The sequence below is a fragment of the Lygodium microphyllum genome, chromosome 1 (genome assembly GCF_053477565.2).
Source record: "Lygodium microphyllum isolate KBCC chromosome 1, Lygodium_microphyllum_v1.1.10, whole genome shotgun sequence".
Taxonomy (NCBI): Eukaryota; Viridiplantae; Streptophyta; class Polypodiopsida; order Schizaeales; family Lygodiaceae; genus Lygodium; species Lygodium microphyllum.
In genome coordinates, this window is record NC_141135.1 from 63,867,159 (window position 1) to 63,893,391 (window position 26,233).

The 26,233-nt window shown below is 42.5% G+C and overlaps 1 protein-coding gene across 5 annotated transcripts in view; it reads left to right on the plus strand.

The window, feature by feature from the left end:
• Nucleotides 1-26,233, plus strand: part of LOC148041196 (binding protein) — a 192,379-nt gene that overhangs the window by 61,204 nt on the left and 104,942 nt on the right. For 3 of the 5 annotated variants that reach the window (XM_087677825.1, XM_087677850.1, XM_087677834.1), the window contains exons 4-10: nucleotides 846-1,071; nucleotides 2,462-2,623; nucleotides 3,189-3,503; nucleotides 3,880-4,087; nucleotides 11,809-11,868; nucleotides 25,602-25,710; nucleotides 25,812-26,080. In XM_087677825.1, coding sequence (XP_087533951.1) covers nucleotides 846-1,071; nucleotides 2,462-2,623; nucleotides 3,189-3,503; nucleotides 3,880-4,087; nucleotides 11,809-11,868; nucleotides 25,602-25,710; nucleotides 25,812-26,080 — 1,349 coding nt within the window. Of the gene's footprint in view, nucleotides 1-845; nucleotides 1,072-2,461; nucleotides 2,624-3,188; nucleotides 3,504-3,879; nucleotides 4,088-4,281; nucleotides 4,302-11,808; nucleotides 11,869-25,601; nucleotides 25,711-25,811; nucleotides 26,081-26,233 lie in introns of those variants that run through there. The other 2 variants (XM_087677841.1, XM_087677859.1) reach the window with 2 other exon arrangements.

Consider the following 26,233-nt stretch of genomic DNA (forward strand, 5'->3'; position numbering starts at 1 on the left):
TTATGCACAGGATTATAGAGGATTAGCATGCACTTTTGTTGAGGAGACTTTGACATGGGAAAAGTGATAACTACTAGCACACTATCAATCATGACGTGGTCTTATTTACAAGGAGACCAATGTTTAATGTCTTAAGATTGGAGGATCAGTTCTATCGCTTATGGAAGGCCCTTTATGGCCTGAAGTAGGCACCTAGACCCTAGTTGATCACTTCTTTTTGTGGCATGGCTTCTAAAGGTTGGAATGTGACCCCAACCTCTACTTTAGATACTACTGTGTTGGACTTCTGGCTCTTGCCTTCTGAACTGGACTTTGCCTGCACTTGTGTCCTTGGCTGGGGCTTCTTAGACTGCTCTGACATAAATGTTTTGTACATGATGTGCTAACGATACACTATACAAACAATGCAGAACAGTCATATGATTTAGTGCAATTTGCAAATAGTGGGTATATTATAATGAGATGCTGCTTTAGACATAAATGGGAAGAGAGCCCATGAAAAGTCCAAATGACATACATATATGTGGACAAAATAAAGGTGTCGTAGTATTTATAATAACTACTAAATCTATTTCAAGGGTGAATACCAAATGTATTTCGAGAGTTGAATGCCTTTTTAGTGTAACAAGTTGCACAAAAGGGGGCATGTTGTTTTAAGTTTATTTCTGTTACCCTAGTATTGTGATGATTTTTCAAATACAATGTTTAGATATTTTACTCATGTCCATTTAATTGTGTGAGTAATCCACATTGTGTGTTGTTCTGTTGGATAAAATGTTTATCTTTCAAGTTGTAAACCATGTCCTTATTTCAGCAGTGCAGACTAATAAAGTTACTTCTTGCAGGCAGAGAGAGAAAAATCTTTGGAAGTGTTTCTTGCATATTTCTCACGCGTTTATCAGAGTTGGGCACCTGTAGATTCTGATAATGGAGAGGTGCGAAAGGGACCTGGTTCAGGGCAACCTAGCTCTGAAAGTGGTGGAGTTGTGGGCTGTAGACAGGGCCATCCAACACGTATAACTGTGGATTTGAGCCAAGAGCTGCAGAATCTGACCAGAGCTCTTACAGAACGTATGTTTAGTATATCTTGCATTGCATCCATGGCAAATGCCTACAGTCATGTTTCTGATTCAAGACTTGTTGCCTATTTCGCGGCGCTTATGTAAAGATGAATATCTGTTTGTTTGATTAAACATAAGAAGAAGGTTGCTAACCAAGGTAACTTCATATTCCAAGATGAATGTACAGCAAAGTAATGACTGCCATTTAAAAAGGGTACCTTCTTCTACACGTTGAATTCTCATAAAGCACCCCCAACTTTATAAACAAAAATCGCTAAATAGACTAAATTGTGTCTTCCCAATGAATACGATGTTTCTATTGCAGTTTTGGTTAATCTTGGGAGTTTAGACCTCATGTGGTGCCTTCGTATCCTTAATCTGCTGTTGTTTCTTTGGATGATTGAGGTGGTAGTGCTTGCATATGCAGTTGAAGAAAGCAAGTTTCTGGTTTTAGTCTAATGAGGATAATTTATCATAAATCAGATGCGCTTAAGTCTTTTCTTGAGGTTGATGCAGGATGACGTAAGTTTTCCAGGCATTAATACTGGTGTATACCATAGACAAACTATTCGGATGCTGTAAACCTGCTCTTTTCTGCAGCATACACTGCATTTCAGCCTCACTTTACATTTGTCTAACACTGCCCTCCCCAGCCTTGCCCTACAGGGGTGACTTGATCTGCCATCAAAACTGCAGTGTTTTGTTGCTATCAGCCTGCAACAGCCTGTTGTTTTTGGCTGCCAAAGCTGTGTTTTGACCAGGTGCAAATACCTTCAGTTTCACCTCCACAATTCAAGGGTTCTTGCTGGTGACTTTGACCAGTTTCCTGCTGTCCGGAAGACCTGTGTTTTCACGCCTGATAAAGTTGTAGCAGTTGTGTTTCAGATCCGGATGACCACTATTTAACAGTCTTAAGTATTCTGTGTAGGCAGTAAAAGCTTAGATCCTGTTTTATGTTTTAAAGGGTGTTTAAATAGATGAGTAATTAAAGAAAGTATCTATTTGTAGACATGATGGAAGTGGGAGGGGTCTGTATTTGAAACTCTCAGGGTGAATTATCTTTTGGCTGAAGGGTAGCTTGTAATTTCCCACCAATTTGATTATGGACTGGTTGAGCCTTTTTTGTGCTATATAAAAATGTACCCGTGAACTCAATCGAATGGAATGATATACTATGATTCATGGATTGTATGTTATTTTAAGGCTTAGAAACTCCTTGTTTCCACATTATTACAATGAATCATGCTAGGCTTTAACAGCAAAGCATTTGTACATGTCTGTGAATTTGGAAGCCCTGGTTACTGCTTTTACATTTGTCATTAATTGCAGGGAAGATTAGAATGCACACTATATGTTTAATGCTCTATTTCTCATTTGTGGATCCTTACAATTGGTAGCAGTTCCTTTGGCATCAGATGTTAACGAGGCATGCGTGAAGCCCCATGTACTTGAAGGAGGCTCACGTCTTCTCCATGTTTTGGAAATTCTGACCCGCTCAAGCCATAACCGTCATATATTCCGGGTATCTGGAGGCTTGCATTCCCTAATGGCTCTCATGAAAGGTATGGCCGTGGTTGCAGTCATTTTATTCAGTTAGCCATAATGTAGTCTAATATCAATTTACATTTCTCTTTCTGTCATGTTTTGCAAATGGGAGGCCTGGAAAGATTATTCTGTGCGACTCTTAGTAGGTTTGATGTTCTTATGCCACATTTCACATGTAAATCCAACTATTCTATTAGTATACCGTATGTTTTGTGGGTTTTTGAACAAGCCATATATGTCCTTCCTCTTCATTTGATGGAACACCAAATGAACTGATAAAAATGCCTATACTGTAGGTTCTGTCTGCTCCATCTGTCGTATGCTCTGTGCATGTAGTAGGTCTGGTTTAAATGGGCTAGTTATGTAACCGTTTTTTGCAAACAGATTGAATTCATTAAGGGTTTATTGGCAAACTGCTTCGATCTTCCTTTCCTAGATACTGAAACTCAGGCTTTCCACCTTAAAAAATATTTTGTGAAGTCATCCATGATAATTCTTTGAATGGCTATGCCATTTCCTGGTTCCTGTACGAGTATGGATGGAATGAACTTCAAGAAGTAAAAAGTGACCCTTTTTCTGCAGCTGCTGTTGTACAGTACAAATATGTAGCCAGTGCCCTTACAACAAAAGTTGTTCCCACTTCACCTGTTGGAATCATGTCAAGTCTTTTTCAAAATCTTTTTCACGACATCATCACAATTGTTTCCCATTTCATCAATGTGGATGCTGTATATATTGTGGAGCATGGCATAGCCCAATCAAATGCATCAGGGCTGACCGGTGTTGGAAACATTTCTGAGCAGTCAGTTGGCTCCAGGAGGGTCTCGCTTGACAGGCTGGGATCTGATAGCAATTCTGTACCCTTGATGGAGACAGGGGGCTTAAACTGGTTTGTAGGTGAGTTATCAGAGTCTTCTTTCCCATCCACATTCTGACAGAAGAAAGTTTGTTGTGCCCCCCATATGATATTTGTGTGATGTGTTTTGGTAGCCTTTTGGCTTCACTTATGATGCTGTGATTTTCTTTTGCTGGCCAGATGGCCTGATGTAAATATTCTCATTCTCATTTAATTTAAGAAGCTTCTTGAAAAAAAAGGAAAAAAGTTAAAGGATTTCATTACAGGGGGTGCTACCTATTTCCCTCTGTGTCAGAGGTAGATGTTTTTGATGTACTAATCCATGTGTTAATATAATCATCATATCTGGCTTGGATAAAGAAAATCGTGATTCTAATGTTCTTTTGTATGCATGCAAATAATGGACGAAAATGACAGAGCTGTTGAGAATTGTGAGAAAATTGCGGAAGTCAAGTGTGCTACAAGATTCTATTTTGGAGCAGTTAATTCTCAAGACATTGAAGGCTGCGTTGTTGACAAACCCGCGTGCTCAAAATCATTTTAGGAGCATTGGAGGGATTGATGCTGTGCTGGATGGTCTAGGAGGGCCTTCAAAGGTGGAAATTGAAATTCAGCCAGAAGAATGGTAAATGTCTGAAAGCTTGAGTTCAACCTTGCTTTTTGTAAGGTATTTTGACTAGTTTTGCACAACATAGGTTTTCTGATGCTTTATTGGTGGAATGGAATTTGAATTCTGAGGTGTTTAAATTCCGTTACTGGTCTGGTATTTTAGGTCTGCATGAGGAGTGTTTAGATGATTGGATTCCAACTAGATGCTCTCTTCCCATGGATTTGAAAATGTGAAGTTTCTCACCTTCTAAAACATCCAGCCACTGCTTTGTCATGTTGACCTGTGGCCGAAAGTTTTGAGTTCTACAATTTTATGTGAAAATGATGCCTGTGCAGTGCGTACTGTGAATTGGTGGATATGCATGATCCATTGTGTAGCTAAAAGTAAGGTCAAAGTTATCCTTATTGGTGCTCTTGTGCTTGTTTTTCTAATTGAACAACCACCTTTGGAGTAAAAAGAAAACTCTGAAATGGCACTGTCATCACTGATATCCCTCCCAGATACATTTTCCCTCAAGAATTTGAACATGGTTTGATCTTTAACCCTAATACTGTGCTTCTTTATCTTTGACAGAGCCACATAGTGAAATGGCAATCACCCGCAATGTACATCTTCTTTCTTATGTTTATAGGTGTGCGAGGCAATTGCCAGTGTTTCACAATGCCTGTGAAGTGCATCTCTCTTTTGCTTACACAGCATGGCCTGTGATACCCAATGTAAATGTGGGAAATATGCTTTGAGCCACAATTTCTAATGTATGCCTTTTAGCTTTGCATATACACGAATATCTAGCGATAAATTCTTATTATGTTTTTTCCGAATAGGTTGTTAAGAAGTTGTCAGGGAGTGATCTTGTTGAACTTGAAGTTTTGTGAACTTAAGTTACCGAAATGAGAGAGTTGTTAAAAGATACTTCATCTCTCAGAGGCTTGTAGTTTTCTTTGTCAACTGTTTTAAGACAAAGACTTGAGCTGGGTGTTTCAGACAAAACCGATAAAGGTGTGTTGCATGACCTTGAGCTGGGTGAGGCAGGTTGTGATCTTAGTATTTGCAATGTTTCTGATTTCCAAGTGTGCAAAAGAGTTTGTTTCATCTCGATGGGACCTAGTGTATCCAAGGGCTATTAAGTTGTTTTGTTGTTTTTGTATAACCTCCCACCCACTCGGCAGAGTTGGCAAATCCAAAAGAGTGTATTAATGGAACACATGCTAGACAGGAAAACACCAAGGCAAAAGTCTAAAGGTGCTCTGAGATAGACTTGTGTACTGAAGTACTGAAGGTCCAGACTAACAATACAAAGTTTTGCAACTGAGTATGGGGGGTTTGAGTGATAAGTGGCTGATTGGCCCAACCATAGTGTTTGTCTTGGAGGAAATCATAAGTAATGCTTAGCTAATATAAAGTAACTGCTTGATAAAAAGCAAGCAATGCTTGAAAGGATACATAGTCTTGGGAACATAGGAAATTCATGCCAAATCATTGAAATGCCACCCTTTGTGAGAGTGTGCAACAAGTGAGAACAGGAACACAAACAGAGAAGGAAGAGAGCGACTGAAATGAATGCAGAGAAGAGAAGGAATAGACTGCACTGATCTAAAAATGAAAGCTGAATACACAATGGACTGATCAGTTCCTGCACAAAGGCCAAGGCATCAGTGAGGGCATTGGATCAGGCTGATGATGGAGAGATGACAGGCTGAATGGAGAGAGTGGTTGGCTGCACCAAAAAGAATGATGAGCAACTGAGGGGGGGGGGGGGGGGAGGGGACTGCTATTTATCGCGGCAGCTCCTAAATCTGGCAGACAATAGCAGCCCCCCATAAATCCAGCGGACCTGATGCAAGTGGTTGTATTTAAGGCAGCTGACTTTGTAAATCGGGTTGCCAATACCAAATATAGCTGCTAGGTGTGAACGCAGGCCAGGATGATTGAAACTGAAATGCAGTGGAACTAGTTTCTTGATTGATAGCGTGAACGCACTAAAACAAACCAGAACTGAAATGCACTGAAATACAATGGCTGGAAACTGCAATGCATGGGCTGTTAGAGCTCTTATGTCTCTGTGAGAGTTTGACGAAGCTCACAACCAAGAGATGACCAGCATGAAATACACAAGAATGCTAACACTCCCTCTCAAATCTTGGGGAGTGTTTGAGGACCCAACAATCTTCATGTGATGCAGCATAGAAGCCTGAGATGAAGCCTTTCTGAAAAGATCCATTGCATCGTCCGCCATAGGACAATAGACCACTACTAGCTCGAACTCCATGATCCGTTCTTCAACATATGGTATTGACCTTGATGTGTTTTGCATAGGCATGAAACATGGGGTTCTTTGTGAGAGCAATAGCACTCAGTTTATCCATGTGTAGCATTGTAGGTTCTGTTTGTGGAAAGCCAATCTCTGCCAACATGTGATGGAGCCATACCATGTTCTATGTTGTAGAGCAAAGGGCATGATACTCAGCCTTTGTTGAAGATAAGGCCATGGCAGGCTGCTTTTGGCTGCTCCAGAAGATAGCTCCTGATCCAAGGGAGAAAGCAAAACTTGTAGTGGAGCATTGAGTGTCGACATCTCTAGCCTAATCAGAGTCATTCCATCTTGTAAAAGTGGCTCCCTCTCATACCTGATCATGTAGGATTGAGTCCCCTGTAAATAGCACAAAACACGTAATGCGGCTCTTCAGTGAGCCTTCAATGGAGTCTTTATGAAAGAAGATAAGAGTGCATGCCACCACATAAGAAATATTTGGTCTTGTATGAAGGAGCCAAGTAAGGGAGTTGTGTAGGCACTTGTAATGGGTAGCATTTGATAGGGGACTACTCAACAAATACTTTTCACTCGCATAAGATGATAAAGGCCTTGGATTTGTACTCTAAGAACTAGGGCCACATGTACTTGCCAAAATCATCAACAACAAGCTTCAGCTATTTGGCCTTCCCTAAGAAGGCTGTCCTCAGAGATCACACAAATTGGTATGCACCAACTAAAATGGTGTAGTCTAGTAGCCACTTTTGGAAAAGGCTGATGATACTATTTGCCCTTCAAATACCTAAGGCACAAAGTAGTGATGGAAGGGAAATTCGGAAGACCCAAAACAAGTCCCTTGCATGATGCGTGTCGAATGGAATCAAAGTTCAGGTGCCCATAGCAAGTGGGCCAAAGGAGCCCAAGAGCCGAAGAAGATGAGCGGCAAGGGTTGTGAGCTTGTAGAGCCCATCCTCTTGAGCACCTATCAGAACATAGGTCTAGTGGTTGCATCTTTAACAGTAACAACCTTTTAGGTGAAGATCACACGTGTCCTCAGGTGTGCCAAACTGCCACGGGGATGTGAAATTTTTTGATACTTTGCTTAGCATTTGATTAAGTTGTTAATCAAATGTGTGAATGGGTCTGCAAGTTAGTTACATCACAATGATGGGCCAAGGACCTTGAGAAGTTGGGGGGTGTCAAAGGCAAAAGTTGTAATAAGTTATCCTTGATAGGTACTAGGTGATACTTGGTGTCAAACTCTCTTCATAAATCTGAAATTTCCAACAAGTGGTGTTAGAGGATGTATCTATTGTGATTCTGGGTAGAGAAGGGCTGTGAAAAGAAGAAGAAGAAGAAGAAGAAGAAGAAGAAGAAGAAGAACAACAGTTTGTCATAAACAAATGAAGTCGAAGAATCAATTCAGTCTTGACTGTTGCCCATGATAGTAGTGATGCAAAAGAAGATGATTGGTCAGGATCTTCAAGGGCGCAGTAACCAGTTAATTTAGCAATCATCTTGACCAAAACTGAAAAAGACAGATTATTTTGTTGGACATTTTTTATGAGGAAAGGTTACATTCAAACACCATCAAAAGACCCTGTTGAAGGACACAACAAGAGCACCTTTAGATTCATAGAGACACAGGATACTTACAGACTTCCTGATTGCAACTAACACCTTAGATGGCTATCCCTTCAGACACTAGGCAGATTGTCTTGACAAGGAGTTGCCCTGCTGTGAGCCACACCTTGTGCCAAAGCAAGACATTTTTGACCCTCAGGGTGAGCCCACTGCTCTCATTATCTACAAATCCATGCCATTATTGCCTAGACACTTGCCAGAAGGTGAGGCTAGGTGATCCCTCCAAGAGATGTGGATAGTTAAAAGTGACAATATTACAGAATGTATAAAAAAAAAAAGTCAAGAAGACAGTCAGAAAACAGAATGTATAAAATAAAGTCAGAAAAAGTCAAACACTAGATGGTATGATCGATTGGGTAGGCTACGCATTACCCATGCATCAGAGGCAAGTGCAAATTACATATTGCAGACATGCAAGTCATTTGCTTTGAATACAATGACTGTGTAACCGTGGATTCATAGAACCTGTGAAACAAAAGTGTGAAATCAGAGGAGATGGGATGCTTAAAGGAAATGACAATCATAATGCTACCACGAACAGGAGTTGGGGTGATGTTGTGGCATCAAGCACATAGTGGGGGTTGAGTTTTGTAGATTGCATGGCGAGGTAATGCATTCTTTTGAGGAAAATTTAACATCATGATGACATTAGTCCACCATCACAAATGAAGTCTGGGCATTGCCATAAGAAGATTTGTCTTTTCCGATGGCTTGGAGCTCATAAGAGTTTGGCAGTTGGTACATGGTTCTGTTATGGCAATGCCATGGTGGCTCTGCAAGAGGCAGAGAGTTAGAGGAGACCTAGGGGCACTGTGTATGGGATTGACACAAGGCTTAGGAGGTCTGGACAAGAGCCCTCAAAGATGGTCTTTTATGGCACAACTGAGACTATGACAATGACTTGGGGAGCAGTAGCTTGGCCCTTGGGCTATAGACAGAGGCCTAGCGTGTGCATATGAGGATTTTCAAGGGATACATTATTTTCTCTTCATTGGCCAGCATTTGAGCAGGATCGCTCCTCTAGACAGGTCATAGGCACAATGAACTTGGGAGCATCAAATGTGTGGAAAGGTTTGTGGTTTGCAGATTGCTTATGTCAGTGACTGGATGCATTTGATGTGCCATGTTAATATCATGGCAGCATTAGTTGGTGGCAGTTGGGCTCGATTCTTTCCCAGATAGCAACGTAAGGTCAAAGGCACTGATTGCATGGTGGTAGGTGAACCCCAAATGCTAACTTAGGCAGGCATTGCCTCACAGGATTGCATGGCTATAGGTGCAACTAATGAAGGCTCAAAAGTCATGGTGTGATGTAGCTGATACGGATAGAAGGCATGAATTCATCTTTTCTGCTCGTCATATTAGCTCAAAATGTGAGGTTTGGTTTCATTTCAAACGAAAAAGTTCTTTGATATTCCTTCTATCCCTTGCCTACTTTGGAGGTCAAATTTCATCCTGCTTACAAGTCAAGTTTGACTTCTGGTTTGCTTCTCAGACCAAGTCCGGTCTAGATTTAATGCAATCAATGATCAGCATGATCAGTTTGTTCAGCAAATTTATCAGCCTTAGTTGACTTATATGATTTTTCATCCAACTGGACTTCTCAGATTTATATTACTGATCGAACTTATGTTCACAAGTTTTATAGGTGATTTTGAGTTTTTACTGTTTATCTGGCTGGAAATCCAAAATACCAAATTATTTTGTAGGACACTTTGTATGAGAGAATATTGTGCTTAAAAACCATATGAAGACCTTATTGAAGGACAGGAGAGTAGCACCTTTAGATTCATAGTGACATACACCACATGGCTATCCCTTCAGACTCTAAGCAGATTATCTTGACAAGGAGTCGCCCTGTAGGGAGGCATAACCCTGTGCCGAGCAAGACATCCTTGATCCCCTGGGTGAGCCGACTGCTCTCATTACCTACAACTCCGAGCCACTATTTCCTGCCATAGGAGACAATTTCCAAGACAGTTCAGTTGGAGCAAGTTGATCCAACTGTGACCCATTGCACATGTGACATGTGATTACTTTACAGAGGGACATCATTCATGATGAGCACATGCAAGACATTCAAACACAAGGGAAAAACCTCTGAAAGTGCCGAAAGAGAGACTGAAGGGAAAAGGAAATGACATCGGATCTCCTGAAATAATGAAGACGTTATGAGATTTGGGGGAGCCAATATCAGAAACATTGGGACTATAAGTACATGATAGATGGTTGAATGGTCTGACCATAAATGCTAATAAGCTACTATAAACTAATTTGTGGACATCAATAAATCAAATTATGCCTGGAAAAATACAGTATAATCGTGAAAAACAGGAAGGTTGCCATACCATTGACATGTTACACTAGGTCCAAGCAGTTGAGTTAATGTTCATAATTGTCTGCTATTTGTGGGAAATAGAATTGAGATGTGAAAGAAAAACGTTTGCAAAACAACATTATAAAGGATGTGCAGGAGCCAATTGCCCATCAGGAAGTGCACAAAAATGGGTTCTATGCACCAATTATTGTGCTATATTCCACCCTCTATGTGACATGAACTAAGGGATCAAGAATGGAGGGCAACTCCATTTGCGCATTGGGTGTTCAATTATCACTGTTGAGGTCGTCCTCTTGCTATAGGAAACGATAGGTTTCAGTTCTCCTCATGTAACCTCACAGAAGGCAGCAGGAGATGGAAGGCAGTTCCATTGTGCATTGTGTATTTGAGTATTGGTATCATGGTCCTTCTCTTGCTGCAGGAAACTATAAATTTCATATCCATCTACAATGAAAGGCTTTTCTTTATCATAACAATTGTAAATGTGAGTGAACATTGCATGTGCATTGTTGTGCTTAATTTCATAGATTAAACCAACTGTCAGCCTGGAAGTACTGAGGAAAACCAAGCATTCAAGTGCCTTGAGTTTTTAGTTTAGCTAGGGACCCCTGATGAAACTTTTGTAAGAAGATAGCAGCAAGTTTCCAATTTCCTTCTATTTGCATGCCTTGGTTGTTGTGGTCATCAAAAGTTTTGGTAACAAAGGTCACTATTTTTTGGAAACTGCTAGCAAGAAAGGTGCTTGTCAAATCTTTCACTCTCATGTTGCATGCTAGTGGTTGTGTAACACATGTTAGAACTGGCTCCTCATTTTATTCTTGTCCTATGTGACAGAAGTCACACTTTGTTAGAAAGATTTATTTTACAGTATCATTCTTCCAGCTATGTTTGGTTGGACACAAAAGCTTTCTTCTGGACTATATGTAGTCTTGACATTAAGAAGTCTATTTGACATTGCTATAACATCTTGTGTCAGCTACAATATCCAAATACGCACTTTCTTTACCCTTGTAATGTCATGCTATATCTTACCGTTTGTATGAAGCTAGGTTGTGTGCATGCATGGTGAACGTTCTTGCATCAGCATCACAATTGTCTTCATTGTAGAACGTGTTTTGTACTTCCAAGGACAGGATTGCAATGAATTTAGTCCGTAAAGTACAGAACACTGTGCCAAATGCTTTGTGCTTGCAAGAACATGATGACTGCAATGGCCTTGTGTGAGGAAGCAAGTCAATGTCCACAGGTTCTCATCTTGTTGCTTTTAATAAATCATGGGACCAAAGGGGTGTGCAGGCACTGTTGGTGTTGGACATAGAGCAAACAATATGCGTAATGATGTACATTCTGATGAACATTGTGATGATAACCTCTGTCATGTCTTGCATGGCTTGCTTCTCTACGTTTGACAAGCAATCTATTTAAGCTGCATTCATAACAATGTGGAAATATATTGCGACTTCAACTTTGTTACTTATGCTCTGTCTTTTCTTTAATGCTCAGGTACACTTGTGGAGAATTTGAGATGCAAGTTCTTTCTCTTCAGGTTTTGAGAGAAGCCGTGTATCCTGTTGATGTTGTAACCTTTAAGGGCAGACTTCAGGGATTCACATCTAATTGTGCTATTTTTCATGACATCCATTTGTTTTCTGATTTGGTTATCATATTCAGACAATTTTGATTTTAAACGGAGTCCTCCCCCCATGTTAGTCTTAAGGGAATGCCTTTGCTAGATTCTTTGTTTGAGATATAATTAAATGATCAACCTTGCAGAAAATTTCAAATTGATTTTTGAACCCCTCCAAGGAACAATTTTGTAGCTAAGGAATGTGGGGAAGAGAATGGTACTGAAGTTAATTTCAAAAACTATTGCAGAATACCATGTACATCAAGTGGGAACATTCTAGGCATATAATAATGGGGAGATTACAATGCACATTGGCTGGAACAGCTAGCTTATTCAGTTGAAGAAAAGTTGTACATTAACCAGGTTAAAGTAACTTCTGTGGGTACAGCAAATATTTTTTCAACTGCAGAGGCTGCAATCAACGAAGGAAAATACAAAGGTTGCTTTTAGTCCAAGATAAAGTGTATATGCTTTTAGGCCAAGATAAAGTGTATACACTGTGCATTGCTTAACATAAAAAGCATCCTGAGAAATTGGAATGATAGAATGTAATACAGACTCCAGAGGGCCATCTTCTTGATGCTTAGATGCATTGAGCCTTGTTGTTCAGGACGAGCATCTATGCCCTTGTGCATCTTGGCATTTCCTTGTATATTTTTGTTTTTCTTTGTTTTGTTGTTCTTGGGGGGTGGGGGAAGCTTTTGCAACATACGAAATGCTTATTATATTAACATAAAAAGCATCATGAGAAATTGGAATGATAGAATGTAATACAGACTCCAGAGGGCCATCTTGTTGATGCTTAGATGCATTGAGCCTTTGTCGTTCAGGATGAGCATCTATGCCCTTGTGCATCTTGGCATTTCCTTGTATATTTTTGTTTTTCCTTGTTTTGTTGTTCTTCGGAGGCGGGGGAAGCTTTTTTAACATACGAAATGCTTATTATATTACTCAATAAATGAACCAATACAAATTCTTCCAACAATATGGCGGGAGTGGAGGGTTTTACCTGTTGGTCATCTTAACAATACAAGGTCTCTCAAGGCAGTCTAAGGGAGTTGGGGGAGAGAAGCCAGAGTCCTGCAAGGGTATCATCCCTGAGCATGAAGAACAGGCTGCAATTCCTCTAGGCATACATAAGGAGCTGGCAGGGGTCTGAGATCCTGATGGTGCTGAGTCAGCTTGTGGCTGAGACATGCTTTTGATGGTGCTCTCTGCAAAAAGGTCCATCGGCAATGAGCCTTTTGGATATGCCATGGTGTGAGGCTCCTGATAATCTCCTAAATGTTTGATTGACAAAGTAGTGGGGACTAGACCTTTTCTGCTCGGGGATGTATCTAAGCCCAACCATTGTGCAGAAATCGTGCTAGAGGATGAGATGCTGTCATGAATTGTGCAAGAAGAGTGCTATAGGATGAAGATGCTGTCATAAATCTTGGCTTCATAGAAAGAAATTATGGAGGGTTGATATCAATGTCCTTGGGATACAAATCTTTTGGAACGCTTTTGATGTGTGTAACAGCATTGAGAAAAAATACATTCTTAATCATGAAAACTTGGTATGTATTATGATCTCGTGTGGCTAGGGGAAGTCCTTGGGATGGAGAAAGTTGATGCCTTTGTTGATGATGAGGTATTCAATGAAAAGTGTGCGACTGTTTGTTACTTGATGAGGATCCATCAAAAAAGGCATCATGTGACTTTGAAGAAGAGGGTGGGCTTTGGTGAGATCCTCTTTTGTTCTAGAGAGAGAGAGAGAGAGAGAGAGAGAGAGTGTGTGTGTGAGAGAGAGAGAGAGAGATTTACGAAAAAAAAAAAGAGAGAGAGAGAGAGAGATGAAGAAATGATGATGGTGCCCTGCCGCGACTGTCCTGCACCAACCTGAACCATTGCGCGCAGTCTGCATAAGGTCCGCAGGTCCCTGTCTCTGAGCATCCGAGTGAGAGAGAGAGTGAGAGAGAGGTGACCAGTCATCCTGGTCTGAGAATCGACCTGTGACCTGCGTTTGTGAGAAAGGGCGGAACCAGGAGACCTGTGTTCTCTCCTCTGCCCAACCTTTCGCCTGCATCCCCTGCTGCTAAGTTGTCCTTTGTCTGGTGCTGGATACCTGTGTCTGTGGCACAGGGAGCTTCGCCTGTGACCCTGCGACTGTTGGCTGGCTGAAAGGTCCGCAGTCTGCTGATCGTGGTTCCCCTTTCGACCTGCACAGATTGGGTTTGTGACTTCCTGCTCTACTCCCGGGTAAGACAAAGAGTGAGTGAGAGAGATTGTGTGAAGGCTTGAACAAACAGTGTGCAGGGTATAGACTTGTGCAGAGGACTTGAAGTACATCGGCTTGTAGAGGGTGACAACTTCAATTCTGATCTGTGACAGACAGTCAGGGTTGGAATAAAGTGTGTAATAAGCATAAAGCTCAGATATGGCAAATTTGCAGATGTCTAATGGTATCGATATGGCCTTTCTAGACCAGCATATTGGGAATGGTGATGATAAAGATTTGGCAGAATCAGATGGTGATTCGTCAGCTGAAGATTCTGGGCAGTTAATGGATGGGGACGAGATGGGTAAACGTCGCAAGATGTCAGTTGATGAACTGGCTTTGTGTGCCTCAGCAAAATGTTCATGCTTCATGTTCTCAGACTGATGAGTCTCTTCAGTTTATGTGGGCCGCTGCCAATATTCTTGTCGGAATATGCTCATGCCAATGAGGGTAAAGTGAGTTCTTTACTGGAAGGGGAACATGTGGTCGCTGTTATGGGAACAACAGATTGCTGCCTTTCATGAGAGGGCAGCCATCTTTTACTTTACAGGAAGGACTCCTTTGATCACTAGAATTCGTGCTTGGTTGCAGTCTATGCTTGTCAGTGTGGAGGTGTGTCAGGATGATGCTTCAGGGCAAGTGCAGGCCCCTCTAGTGGAAGAGATTTATGATGGACCAAGGGGTTTTTTTGAGGTCCTTTTTCGCTCTGAGGAAGTGGGTGCTCATATTATGCAACACATCCCTTTGTTCATGGATGGTCAGTTAATACACATGGTTCCATGGAGGCCTATGGCAGAGTTTTAGGAGGTACTTAGGCAGGCATACCCAATTTGGGTCGAGGTGGTTGATTTTCCGGCACATCTTTGGAGACTTCTACCTTTGGTTTTGAGATCTCTTGGTGAGGTGTTGGTGGAGGCTCGGTTGGCCTCGCGTAATAGGAACAGGGCATGTATGCTTTGGGATATAGGGAAACCTGGCCCGGCTAAAGTTCGTTTTGAGGTTTTGGGTTGCAAACTCTTGTCTATGAGCTGAAATGGGGCACATTTGCTGGACACTGTTTCAGATGTGGTCAATTGGGACATTTCATTTCAGAATGTGATAGAAGCCATGAGGTATTGTAGCATTCTATGGATCGTGACATGGACATGCAAGACCATCATTCCTAGCAGATGGTTCAGCAGCTAGAAGTTGATCCTGAGCCGATTGTCCAGTAGGGACAAGATGATGGAAAGAAGGTTGCTTCTCAATCTGGTCTTGAGCATGTATCACTTTCAGTGGGTCGGAACTTGCGCCCCCAGGAAAATTCTTGGGTCACGGTCGTTCGACGTAATGCTAGACAGGAGTAGTGGTCAACTCATGTTCACCCATCTCCACAGCCTATCACTCAGACTTTTCAACGCAGAGGTAGGGGGTTCTATGAAACCTCAACCTTCACATGTTCTTGCAGTTGGTGTGGATGAAAAAAGGGCTTCTAATTTTGCTCTGCACTTTGACTCGCGTGGGAGGCTGGTGCCTCCTCTCTTGGGATATTTTCCGTTCCCAACAACAATAGCTTCCTTCTTGTGATTCGATTGCTACTTTGCAAAGGACAGACTTGGTAGATGTGATCCGAAGCAAGATGGAGAGATTTCAGGCTGCCAAAGCAGTTGATGTAAAAGGGAAAGGGAAAGTGGTGGTTCAATAGTTTCCTTTTCTGTGCTTCATCATGAGAACTGCTTTATGGAATGTTAAAGGTATTTCTTCGGGTAGTAAGCAGTATCAGTTGTGGAAAGTGGTGCTAGCCAGTAATTGGGATGTATTTTGTGCTGTGGAGCATAAACATCATGCCTTGGCAGGATCATCTTATGTATAGAAGGATTATTCAAATTTTTTTAGTGGTCATGTTCCACATAAAACTGGAGTTATGTTGGCCGTCAAATCTTCATTGCAACCATCTTTGGTTTCTCAGGATCATCACGGCAGATTTATGATTTTGGAAATCCTATACGAGGGAGAGATTTTATGGCTAGTGGGTGTGTATGCTCCTTTCACTGTTCGTGAACGTCGTCAACTTTGGGATGACTTGCATTGCCTTGCCATGGCTCGTCAAGGCTTAGTTATGGGTGATTTTAATGCTTGTACATCTGTGGATTAGATGGCTTCACAACACTCGGTTATGGATGGTCCTCAGTGACATGCTTGGGATGCTCTAGTAGCTGTGTCTTTGAAACAAGACATGTGGTCTTGGATGCATCCCTTTGCGTCAGGATATACTTATCATTCTCTCAGCATCCAAACACATGGGCCAAACTGGACAAGATCTATATTTGTCAGAGTGATTCTTTCCTTCCTGCAGTCATTGATATTTGGGTGGAGCGACAGCATGTTTTGTCTGACCACTACCCTTTGATCCTGGAAATGACACACTGTCGTGTTCATGCCTATAAGGCTCTCCTAGCTCGTTTGCCTCTTCGTTTTAATCAATCCTTTCTGCTGCAAAATCAGTTTTTGGAATGTACTCAACAATTAATTGATTCATTTTGCTCCAGGGTTCTATTTAAAGGGATGGAAGCATGGGCTGTTTTTAGAGATAATGCGTGTGCGTTATTCTGATAGTATGCTATTCAGCATGGTTTCTCTTTACGCGCTAAATTGCAGCATGCACAATCTTTGTTGGCCCATTCGTTGTCCCTGTGTTAGTCGGGGGATATTACTGATGACTTGCTTACATGCATTGAATGGTTGAAAGGCAGAGTTCAAACTTTGCAAGAAGAGGAATATGCTAAATACAAATTGCTGTCTAGAGCAGAAGCTTTACACAACAATAATTGTCAATCTCATCAATTCTTTGCTCGCTTGCATAAGAGATACGCTCAGGAAAATATTGTGCGTTTGAAGAATGAGCAAGGTGTTATGGTGACATATCCTGCATCCATCATTCAGATGTGTGTTGATTTTTATAAATCATTGTGGGGCCCGTAAGAGATTCTTTCTGATGTTGTTCACTCTGCCCGTAGATACATTTGTGATTTGATTAGTAACTAGGTTTTACCAGAATGGGTTGATTTAACGGAGGCTGATATTTCGGAGGATGAAGTGGAAGAGGTGCTGTCCCATTTGCCTCAAAGGAAAAGCCTTGGTTGGGGTGGGCTTCCTAATGAGTTGTTTTTAGCCCATGTTGAATAGCTTAAGGATCTGTTGACTCGCCTCTGCAAGCAAGTGTGGAATTCTGGTGACATGCCTTTAGATTGGAAGATTGTAGTCATTCGGTTATTGCCTAAGGTTCCTTGTCCAACCTCTTTGAAACAATGGAGACCCATCTTTGTTATGGGTTCTTTATATAAAATCTTCTCCAAAATCATTGTGAACAGATTGCAGAAAGTATTTCCTCATTTGGTTCATCAACGTCAATACGGTCTTATCAAGGGCCGGAATATAATGCATAACATTTCGAATGTTCAACTGGGAATTGACTATGCAAAAGCTTTAGGCCAGCAGGTTGTTATGCTTCAACTTGATATTGAAATGCATTTGATCATGTAAGCTGGTCTTTTTTGAGGCAGCTAGTGTTCACAATGGGTTTTGGGCCACGTACGGTTTCTCTTGTGGATACTATCAGTAAGGGGGCAGTGGCTCGTATTGCACTTAATGGAGGGATCATTGATGAAATTGCCTTATCTCAGTCTCTTCAGCAAGGCTGCTCTCTCAGCTCTTTGTTGTTTGCTTTAGTCACTCCCCCGATGCTTTCATTGTTGGACATGCTGGCCGATCAAGGTGAGATTGTTGGTTTGTCTCTGCCCATTGGGGCCCAAATTGTGGGACAATTTTTGACAAATGATTCCTTTATGTTTCTTAAGACTGATTGCACGAATGTTAATCGGGCAATGGTTTCGTGGTTTTTGCTATGGCTTTGAGACTTCATATTAATGCTCAGAAATCTTCACTACTTTCTTGTACGGAAAATGATTTGCAGGCTTTGGGCTGGCATGGTATAGTGATTCCTAAGGGAAATATAACTAGACACTTGGGTTATCCTATTGGTGTGGAGGTAGCTCCCCGTACCTTGTTGGATTGGTTGTCATCGTGTATTCATAATCGGTTTATGTACTAGAAATCTCAAGGCTCGCCTCTACATGTGAGACTTTTCCTGCCATTGCTTTCTTGGACGAAGAAGTCTCTTTTGGAATTGGTTCAGCCTATCTGATTCATGTTATGGAAAAAGAAAGGAAATCTCTTGGACTGGGTGTGGATTTTGTGGCAACATGTGACTACACCTAAAAGGATGGAGGAAGTAGTTCTTTCGTATGTTAATTTTCATATGGTTACTTTGAGATAGCTCTTCTGCAGGCATCATGTGTAGAGAGTTATCTTAGACAGATATTGCAAAATTTTTTATAGAAAGGATTGGCATTTCTCATGGTAGCACGGTTATTCATGCTTCTTGGTGGCATGTGCTTAACTCCACAAGATCTATTAAGGTCTCCTAGTCTTTTCTCCTTTGTCATATAGTCGCATCTTGGCAGGCAATGCTGAGTTTTGCAGTTTGGTGCCCTCTTGATTTTTGTAATGAGAAGAATTCCTTGCAAGGTGAAGTACTGGCTACTTCCAGGTTGTTGGATTGGCCTGATAAAGATTTGCATCGAGACAAGTTCAATCGGATGGCTCATTTGGGGTTACAGATAGTCCGTGATGGTGTCATTTGTGGGCAGGCCCGTCTTTATTCTTTTCGGCATATTCGTAGGCATATTCGGGTGCCTAGAGGATATCATGATATTTGGTCGGCCATATAGGATAGACTTTCGAGGTTCTATCCTTTGCCTGCGTTACAACCACTGTCTCCCTGGTGTGATTGGATGTTTGTGATTCCTGATGATTTTGAGAAAAGGTCAGCTAATCAGGTATATCATCAGATGGTGGAGGCCAAGAGATGGGTCAGAGGTAAGGCTAATAAGTATGGCATATTCAGGATAGCAAAAATAAGTGGCACGATAGATTCCTCTAGCTTTGGAAATCTAAGGTTCCGTATTAGGGTAAAGTGTTCATGTGGAGGTTGCTCATTGGGGCTCTTCCTACTCGGGATGTGCTGCATGCTCACAAGATCTCTGTTGGTCGATGTGTATTTTGCACTACATGTGATGAGACAGTGCTTCATCTCTGTCTCTTGCCTTGTTGCGAGACAGATGTGGAATTTTGTTTCCCATGTGTGGTTCTCGGCGACTCAACACTGGATATGAACTTGTTGGTGGATTATGGGAAAGATGACTTCTATGACCTCTTTGCGCTCAGATTATTCCTGCCTTTTTCATTTCGTTAAGGAGAGCCCTCAAGGGTGAGAAGATTTAATTAGATGAGGACCTTGCCCCAACAAAAATAGTGCATCGAAGAGAACATATGCCCAAGGTATTGGAGGCTCGCAAAGAGGGAAAGTGGGCTGTTTATAGGGATGGACGAATTATCATCACTAACAAAAGGAATTCATGATGGTACGAGGCCTATGAGACACTTCGGATGTCAATATAGAATTGTATTGGAGCCCTACGCTTGGATGCTGGTTACTAAGTGTTGTGTGCTAAGCCGATTGCGTATCGTCATGTGAATGAGAGAATAGGCACTCCAATTTCTCTCACATGCACTCGAAGAGCAATCCTAAGCAAGGAATCTTATGGCTGAGGGCTGAAGAGTTTGCAGCACATATCCAAAATTCCACTCTCCGAAAGAGAGGCTTCACAAGTGGCTCTCTTCTCCAACAAGTGGGAGAAGCAAAGCCACACACCCTCTCTGATCTGCATAGCATCCAAGCTTTTCTAGAACTTTGTTGTGGTCATCCAGGGGGACTGCATGATGAGATATGCAAGGTGGTCAGAACGGAGCTCTCTATCATCCATGACTACTAGAGACTTGTAGGCCGGATGTAATAGTGCTGCAAGTCCATGGATAGGCTTATGCATCCATGCCCATCTCTTCTCTGCTATGTCAATGATGTGTGCACACTATGACTCCATGATCATTGTGCAAGCTCGTGCCTCCACCAATGCTACTGTAAAGAAGTGAATGAGAAGGCCCATGGTGGACCCCTCGCAACCACTCATACGTAACACCCTATAAAAAGGAGTCACGGAAATCACAATCCCATGGACTCTCTACCAAAATTGCTCATTGAGGCACAAGTGTTGTATGGCTTTCGCCTCCTTTGTCTTATGATCATCCTACCTATTCCATGGAGTGGACCCCATTGTTTGGCGTAGGGTGGATCACACCTCATAAAGGCGCTCCAATAGCAACCATATATAAGTAAAGCGAGTTGAAGAAGGCTTCTTCAACTCAAGCATGCCATGCTTACGATACATCGCAAAGTAGTGTGATCAGCCCATAAGGCATAAGGCAATAACCTAGGCCACTCTCGAACCCGTTCACCACATGCTTTGGCCAAGGCTTTCAAAATCGGTAGATGGCCTCTTTCGCACTTCCCGTTGCCTTCTAGATTATATGCCGAAGTCAAAGCAAGTTTAACGAGAGAAAAACTCTCTAGCCTCATCAATCTTGGAAAGATGTTGAAGAAGGCGGGTCGCACTACTTGTGTAGTGCTTCCCACAATGCTTGTATCTCCAATGGTGGGAGTCGGAACTTCTTTGTGTCCTCCACATGGATGGCATGCAAGTTGAGGGCCTCATGCTTCTCGTGTGTCATGATGACTTCTAAAGTGTCAAGGCAAGGTACGACAGAGAGAAGAGAGTCGAGGCTCGTCATTGCGATCGGTGATCACGATGATGCTCGAAGAGGGAGGGTATGGGAGGAAGAGAAGAGAGTGAGAGCTTTAGAGGCTTGAAGACCCAAGAGGGAGAACTTTAGAGGCTTGAAGTCCCAAGAGGGATGGGGTGGGGAGATGATGCTTCAAGAGGGAGGGGATAGGGGAAACTTGGAAGAATAATGAAGAGGAAGGGGATGGGGGGAAGAGGAAATGATGCTTGAATAGCGAGGGTGGTAGGTTGATGCTTGAAGACAAGAGGACGGCGATGAGTCTTGAGGAGAAAGTGAGACTTGAGAGAGCTTAGAGTGTGCAAATGAGCCCCAAGTCCACAACCTGTCTCTTTTTGCCAAACGCTACCTTGGGCCCCTGCAAAAATGCTCCAAAATCGTGCAGCATAACTGGTTTTTTTCTGTAGGATGGGTGGCAAAAAAGCACCAAAAATATGGTATGAATTCATACGGTACCATATGTACGAACCGTACGGTACGAACCTGTGCATACGTCGTACAAAGGCAACCATGCTCCCAAGGATGTGGACAGAGACTGCTGTCCTTACTTCTTTGTGGGAGATGGGAGAGTATACAGGGCAGCTTCAAGATAATGAGGAGGAGAGATGCTTTTCTCAACATTTAGGATTTTGGCACCTTCTTTGAATTTCAGCCACATATGGTTTTACACTTCAGACCTGCTGGTTGGTTTTTTATTTGGGCCTTTGTAAATCCGTTACAGGGCTGTTCGTATACTATACTTTGGCTTGGGATACATTATCTAGAGGAGACTTATCAATAGAATTTTCTTTTATCGGGAAAAAATTAGTGAGGGTGTTGCTGAGAGAGAGAGGGTGATCCAAACACACCATGTGGTATTTGGGGCTAAAATGAGAAAAAGAGAGGCACACTAGGTTGTATATTTAGAGAGAGAAAAAGATGTGCAGACTCGTCACTCCAGACTAAAGGACAAAAGTGTTAGAGATCTCTAATGCCCCTCTGTTGAGAAACCCTTCACCCTTCATCCGCAGTTTGTGTTTTTGTATTTTGCGTTTTGGGTTTGCAGCCCCAAAAAGGGGCGCCATCCTAGACTGACTCTGCCTATTTATAGGCCTCTCTCTCATTCATTCCTTACGGCTGATTCATTCCGTCCGTCACCTCTTCTCTCCAGCCTCTCCAGTGCCCTCACACCCTTTAATGAGGACATTGTGGTTCGTGGTTTGTGGCTGTCTTTATTGTCTTCCTTGTGCTACGGCACCCTTGTTCCCTTGTATCACATTTACTCCATGATTCAGATCTTCATCATTCCATTCATCAGAGTTTCTTCTCTCTTCTCTTCTCTTCTCCATGTTTGCCAAGTTCACTCTGTGTTCCTTCCCACAAACCCTACTGTCTTGTTGGTACGTCATCTTTTGACAAGGTATCAGAGTTGGATGTGCTTAAATAGCGCAAAGATCCTCCACTCCAGTGATGGCAAAGACTGGTGGTGGGTTCCAACATCCACTTCTCTTCTTCTTCCGCTGCATCAAAATCTCGTTGTTGTAGGTTTCATGTGTTTTCAGCTTGTTGTGCCCATATCCCTTTTGTGGAGGACATCGTAGTCTCAGCTGTCCCTTGTTGTCATCTACGGTCTGGTGCTTGTTTCCAGCCTTTCACCCATAGTTCGCAGCTGTTTACAGTAGAGCGGCTGTTGCTGGTCACTCTTCATTCAGAAAACAATCTCGTTTTTGCAGATTTCAGGTATTTCAGCTTGTTGCCTACACCCCGGACATGGAGGACATCGCAGTCCAAGCTGGCCATTGCCGTCTACAATAGTCTCGTGCCCGTTTCCAGGCTACCACACATTGTTCGGAGCTGATTTCAGCATACTGATTGGTGTTGCTGGTTTTTCGTGCGTTTTTAGTTTTTTCCTCTTGCAGCCTGTGTTTGCTGTTTTCTCTCTCTTGCAACCTGCGGTTTTAGTATTTCTCTCTCCTCGCTTGCGTTTTTCTACCAGTTGTAACCTCTTACTGTTGGTAGCATCCTCCTCCCACTGGCAGCTCACTTCCAGCCCTTCCACCCCCTTGCGGTGGACATTGTGGTTCGTGTTTCACACTGCCCTCACTCCCCTTGAGGCGGACATTGCGGTTTGTGGTTCGTGGCTGACCTCTTCCGCCTCTTCCTTCTTGAGCAAGGCATGCTGGTACCCATGGCTTCTTTATCAACATATGGCCAGACTACTGGGTGCTTCTACTGTGGCATCACCAGACACACCACCGATGCCTACCGACTTTGACATTTGCTCCCCACCCTCCCGGAGTATATACGTCTTCCACCAGGCACTCCTTGTGCCACCTCTCCTTTTGGGACACAGAGATCATTCTGCATCGTCTATCAGAGTACTATGCTCAAGGCAATAAGATACATCCAATGCGCACTAAGTCCTTTCAAGCACATGGAGGATCAATTGGCACTATGACCTCTTGAAGAGACAGTGGCTACTACGGCCCGCGGTTTTGCAGTCCAGTCCATCAAGAGATAGTGATTGTTTGATACCGTCTTCTCGTCACTCCGCTCCTTCGAGAGACATTGGTTGCTCGACTCCTTCCTCTTCTTCGGCTTCCCGCTCTGCTCCATTGAGAAGCAACGACTGCTACCCACTCATTGCTTAGTTTGAGCCCCACCCTTCACCCTTGCCTACTCAGTTCGAGAGGCCACCTTTGGGAGTTCTTCACCACCCCACATACCTTCTTCCGCACGACCAATGACACTTCCTTCATCCTGAGACATTTGGGAGTCCGTGATCCATGAGTTTTTGGATTCCCTATCTACCTGAGAGGAGAATTCAGAGGGGGCTGATCTTTCTTTGCCCTCCTAGGGGACATCTATATCTACTGCGACTTCAAAGGGGGCTCCTATTTCTCCAGTTTCAAAGGGGATCCCCACCCACTGCTCAATCCTTTGCACACCCTGGCAGAGGCCATTTACCTTCTTCTTCTACCCTTATATGGGGTGGCTTCCTTCTAGTGGTCATCTCACCTATTGATACCCAGGATCTCAAGGATCTACCTAGATCGGGGCCTTGGAGGTTTAGCGACGACTTGCTGACAAGGCCTTTGTATTCCTCCTTGCATGCATGCATGGAGCTAGTGGCTTCTCTCCCGAGGTTGAGTTTCGGGTTCTCCAGTTCACTCTGTGTACTGTTCTTTACTACAAGTTACATTTCAGGTGGAAATCTTGGATCTTAGGGATCCTTTACATCTTCTTCCTCCTCTTCTTCTTGCCTTGGTCACTTGGTTAGTATGGAGCCAACTCCCGAAATCGAGTATGGGCATATCCTTGTGGTTCTCAGCATCACACAAAGTCCGACATTCCTCCTATGCATTGCATGATATTGTCATCTTTGTACTAGGTTGCTTGGGCAAGTGAACAATTTCCCCAAGAGGGACACTGTCCAAGTGGCACTTGCTACATGAACATTCTTCTGCATGTAGCATTCCGTCTCCACCTCACTCTTCTCTTCTTCCCCTTTTTGGGCTTGAGAGGGGGTGTTGAGAAACCCTTCACCCTTCACCTGTAGTTTGCGTTTCTGCGTTTTTGCGTTTTGCGTTCAGGGTTTGCAGCCCCAAAAAGTGGTGCCATCCTAGACTGACTCTGTCTATTTATAGGCCGCTTTCTCATTCATTCCTTACGGTTGATTCATTCAGTCCATCACCACTTCTCTCCAGCCTCTCCACTGTCCTCACACCCCTTTAGGAGGACATTGTGGTTCGTGGTTCGTGGCTGTCTTCATTGTCTTCCTTGTGCTACGGCACCCTTGTTCCCTTGTATCACATTCACTCCATGATTCAGATCTTCATCATTCCATTCATTAGAGTTTCTTCTCTCTTCCCTTCTCTTCTCCATGTTTGCTGAGTTCACTCTGTGTTCCTCCCCGCAAACCCTACTGTTTGGCTGATACATCATCTTTTGACACCCTCGATTGACTCAGTGATAGGGCTGAAAACTAGCAGATGAGATAAGCATGTAAACTGTACAGATAACAGTGTAGCGCTTATAGAATCTACTACAACTGAACTAACAACCCTGCACCAAGTGACAATTGTATTAAATGATGATTGCAGTTTCTAAGGTACTGGTTATTGGCCATAGGTCCATAGGGTTTAGAGAATCTACTGCAACTGAATTAGAAGCTCTCAACGTTTCAAATTTATGCTATTCCATTTTTGAATGTGCTGTGAATCCTTGGGGCTTTTGAGTTTCTGAAAATGCAGGGGGTGTTAAACAGGTTATTTGACAGCTACATATTCATTTGACTGCAGGTGGTAAGTTGCAATTATCATCTATGATCTACTTATTTAGTTGTATTCACATCTGATCCCAGTTAGTTGCACTTGAATAAGCATTCTATGCAGGCTTTGTTGAGATGAACTGCTTCATACATAGTTTAGGCACACGAGAGTAGGCTTTATGGACTCTGCATGTAGTTCAGATGTTTGCAAATGACCATTTGTGGTGCCAATCAGATTGGCGTTTGTTTTTAGATGTTTGCAAATGACTATTTGTGGTGCAAATGACCATTTGTGGTGCCAATCCGATTGGCGTTTGTTTTTAGCTAATCAACCTTCAGATTAATGTTTAATCACTTGAAACTTGTCTGTTTTCTGATGTGATTGCCGAGCTTGAAGTTTTGGGACCTTAATTTGATACTTTCAGCTATCGAAATTTTAACAGTTTACAGTATCTTCTTGACAAGGGATCAGCTGAAACTTTTGCAGAGACAATATTTTATGCAGCTTTTGTTTCACCATCAAAGGATTCGCAAGTAAGTTGATGTCTGCACGTTTTGGGGTTGTTGCATTAACCTTGAAAAATAGCTGTCTATTGATGTTTTACAGTCTTTAATTCAACTTTGTTCATTCTCAGGTAGAACAGACTTTTGTAGTTGATTATGATGATAACCTTCAAGGTTGGAATTCAGGAGTTGCACAGCTATGCAGAGTTCTCTGCTCATTTGTTGCTCCTACTGGTGACATACATAGCTTTGCTGGCAGTTTAGTTGGTAGTTATGATGGTATGAGTTCAACAGGTTCCTATTGGGAACTCGCTATGAGATGGATAACGAAGGTTTTACTTGGAATATTTCAAACACACGGGTCTGTTTCTTTCTTCAGTGAAAGCTCACCAGCTTACAGGTAGAGTGCATATCTGTTACATATGATTGTGCTTGTTTCCTTTGTGAAAGCTTGTTCTCTGCTAGATCTAACATAAATAAGGAATAGTTCTTCAGGATATTTAACGTCACAGAGGAACTAGCTGTCTGACAGTTAATGCTTATATACTTATTC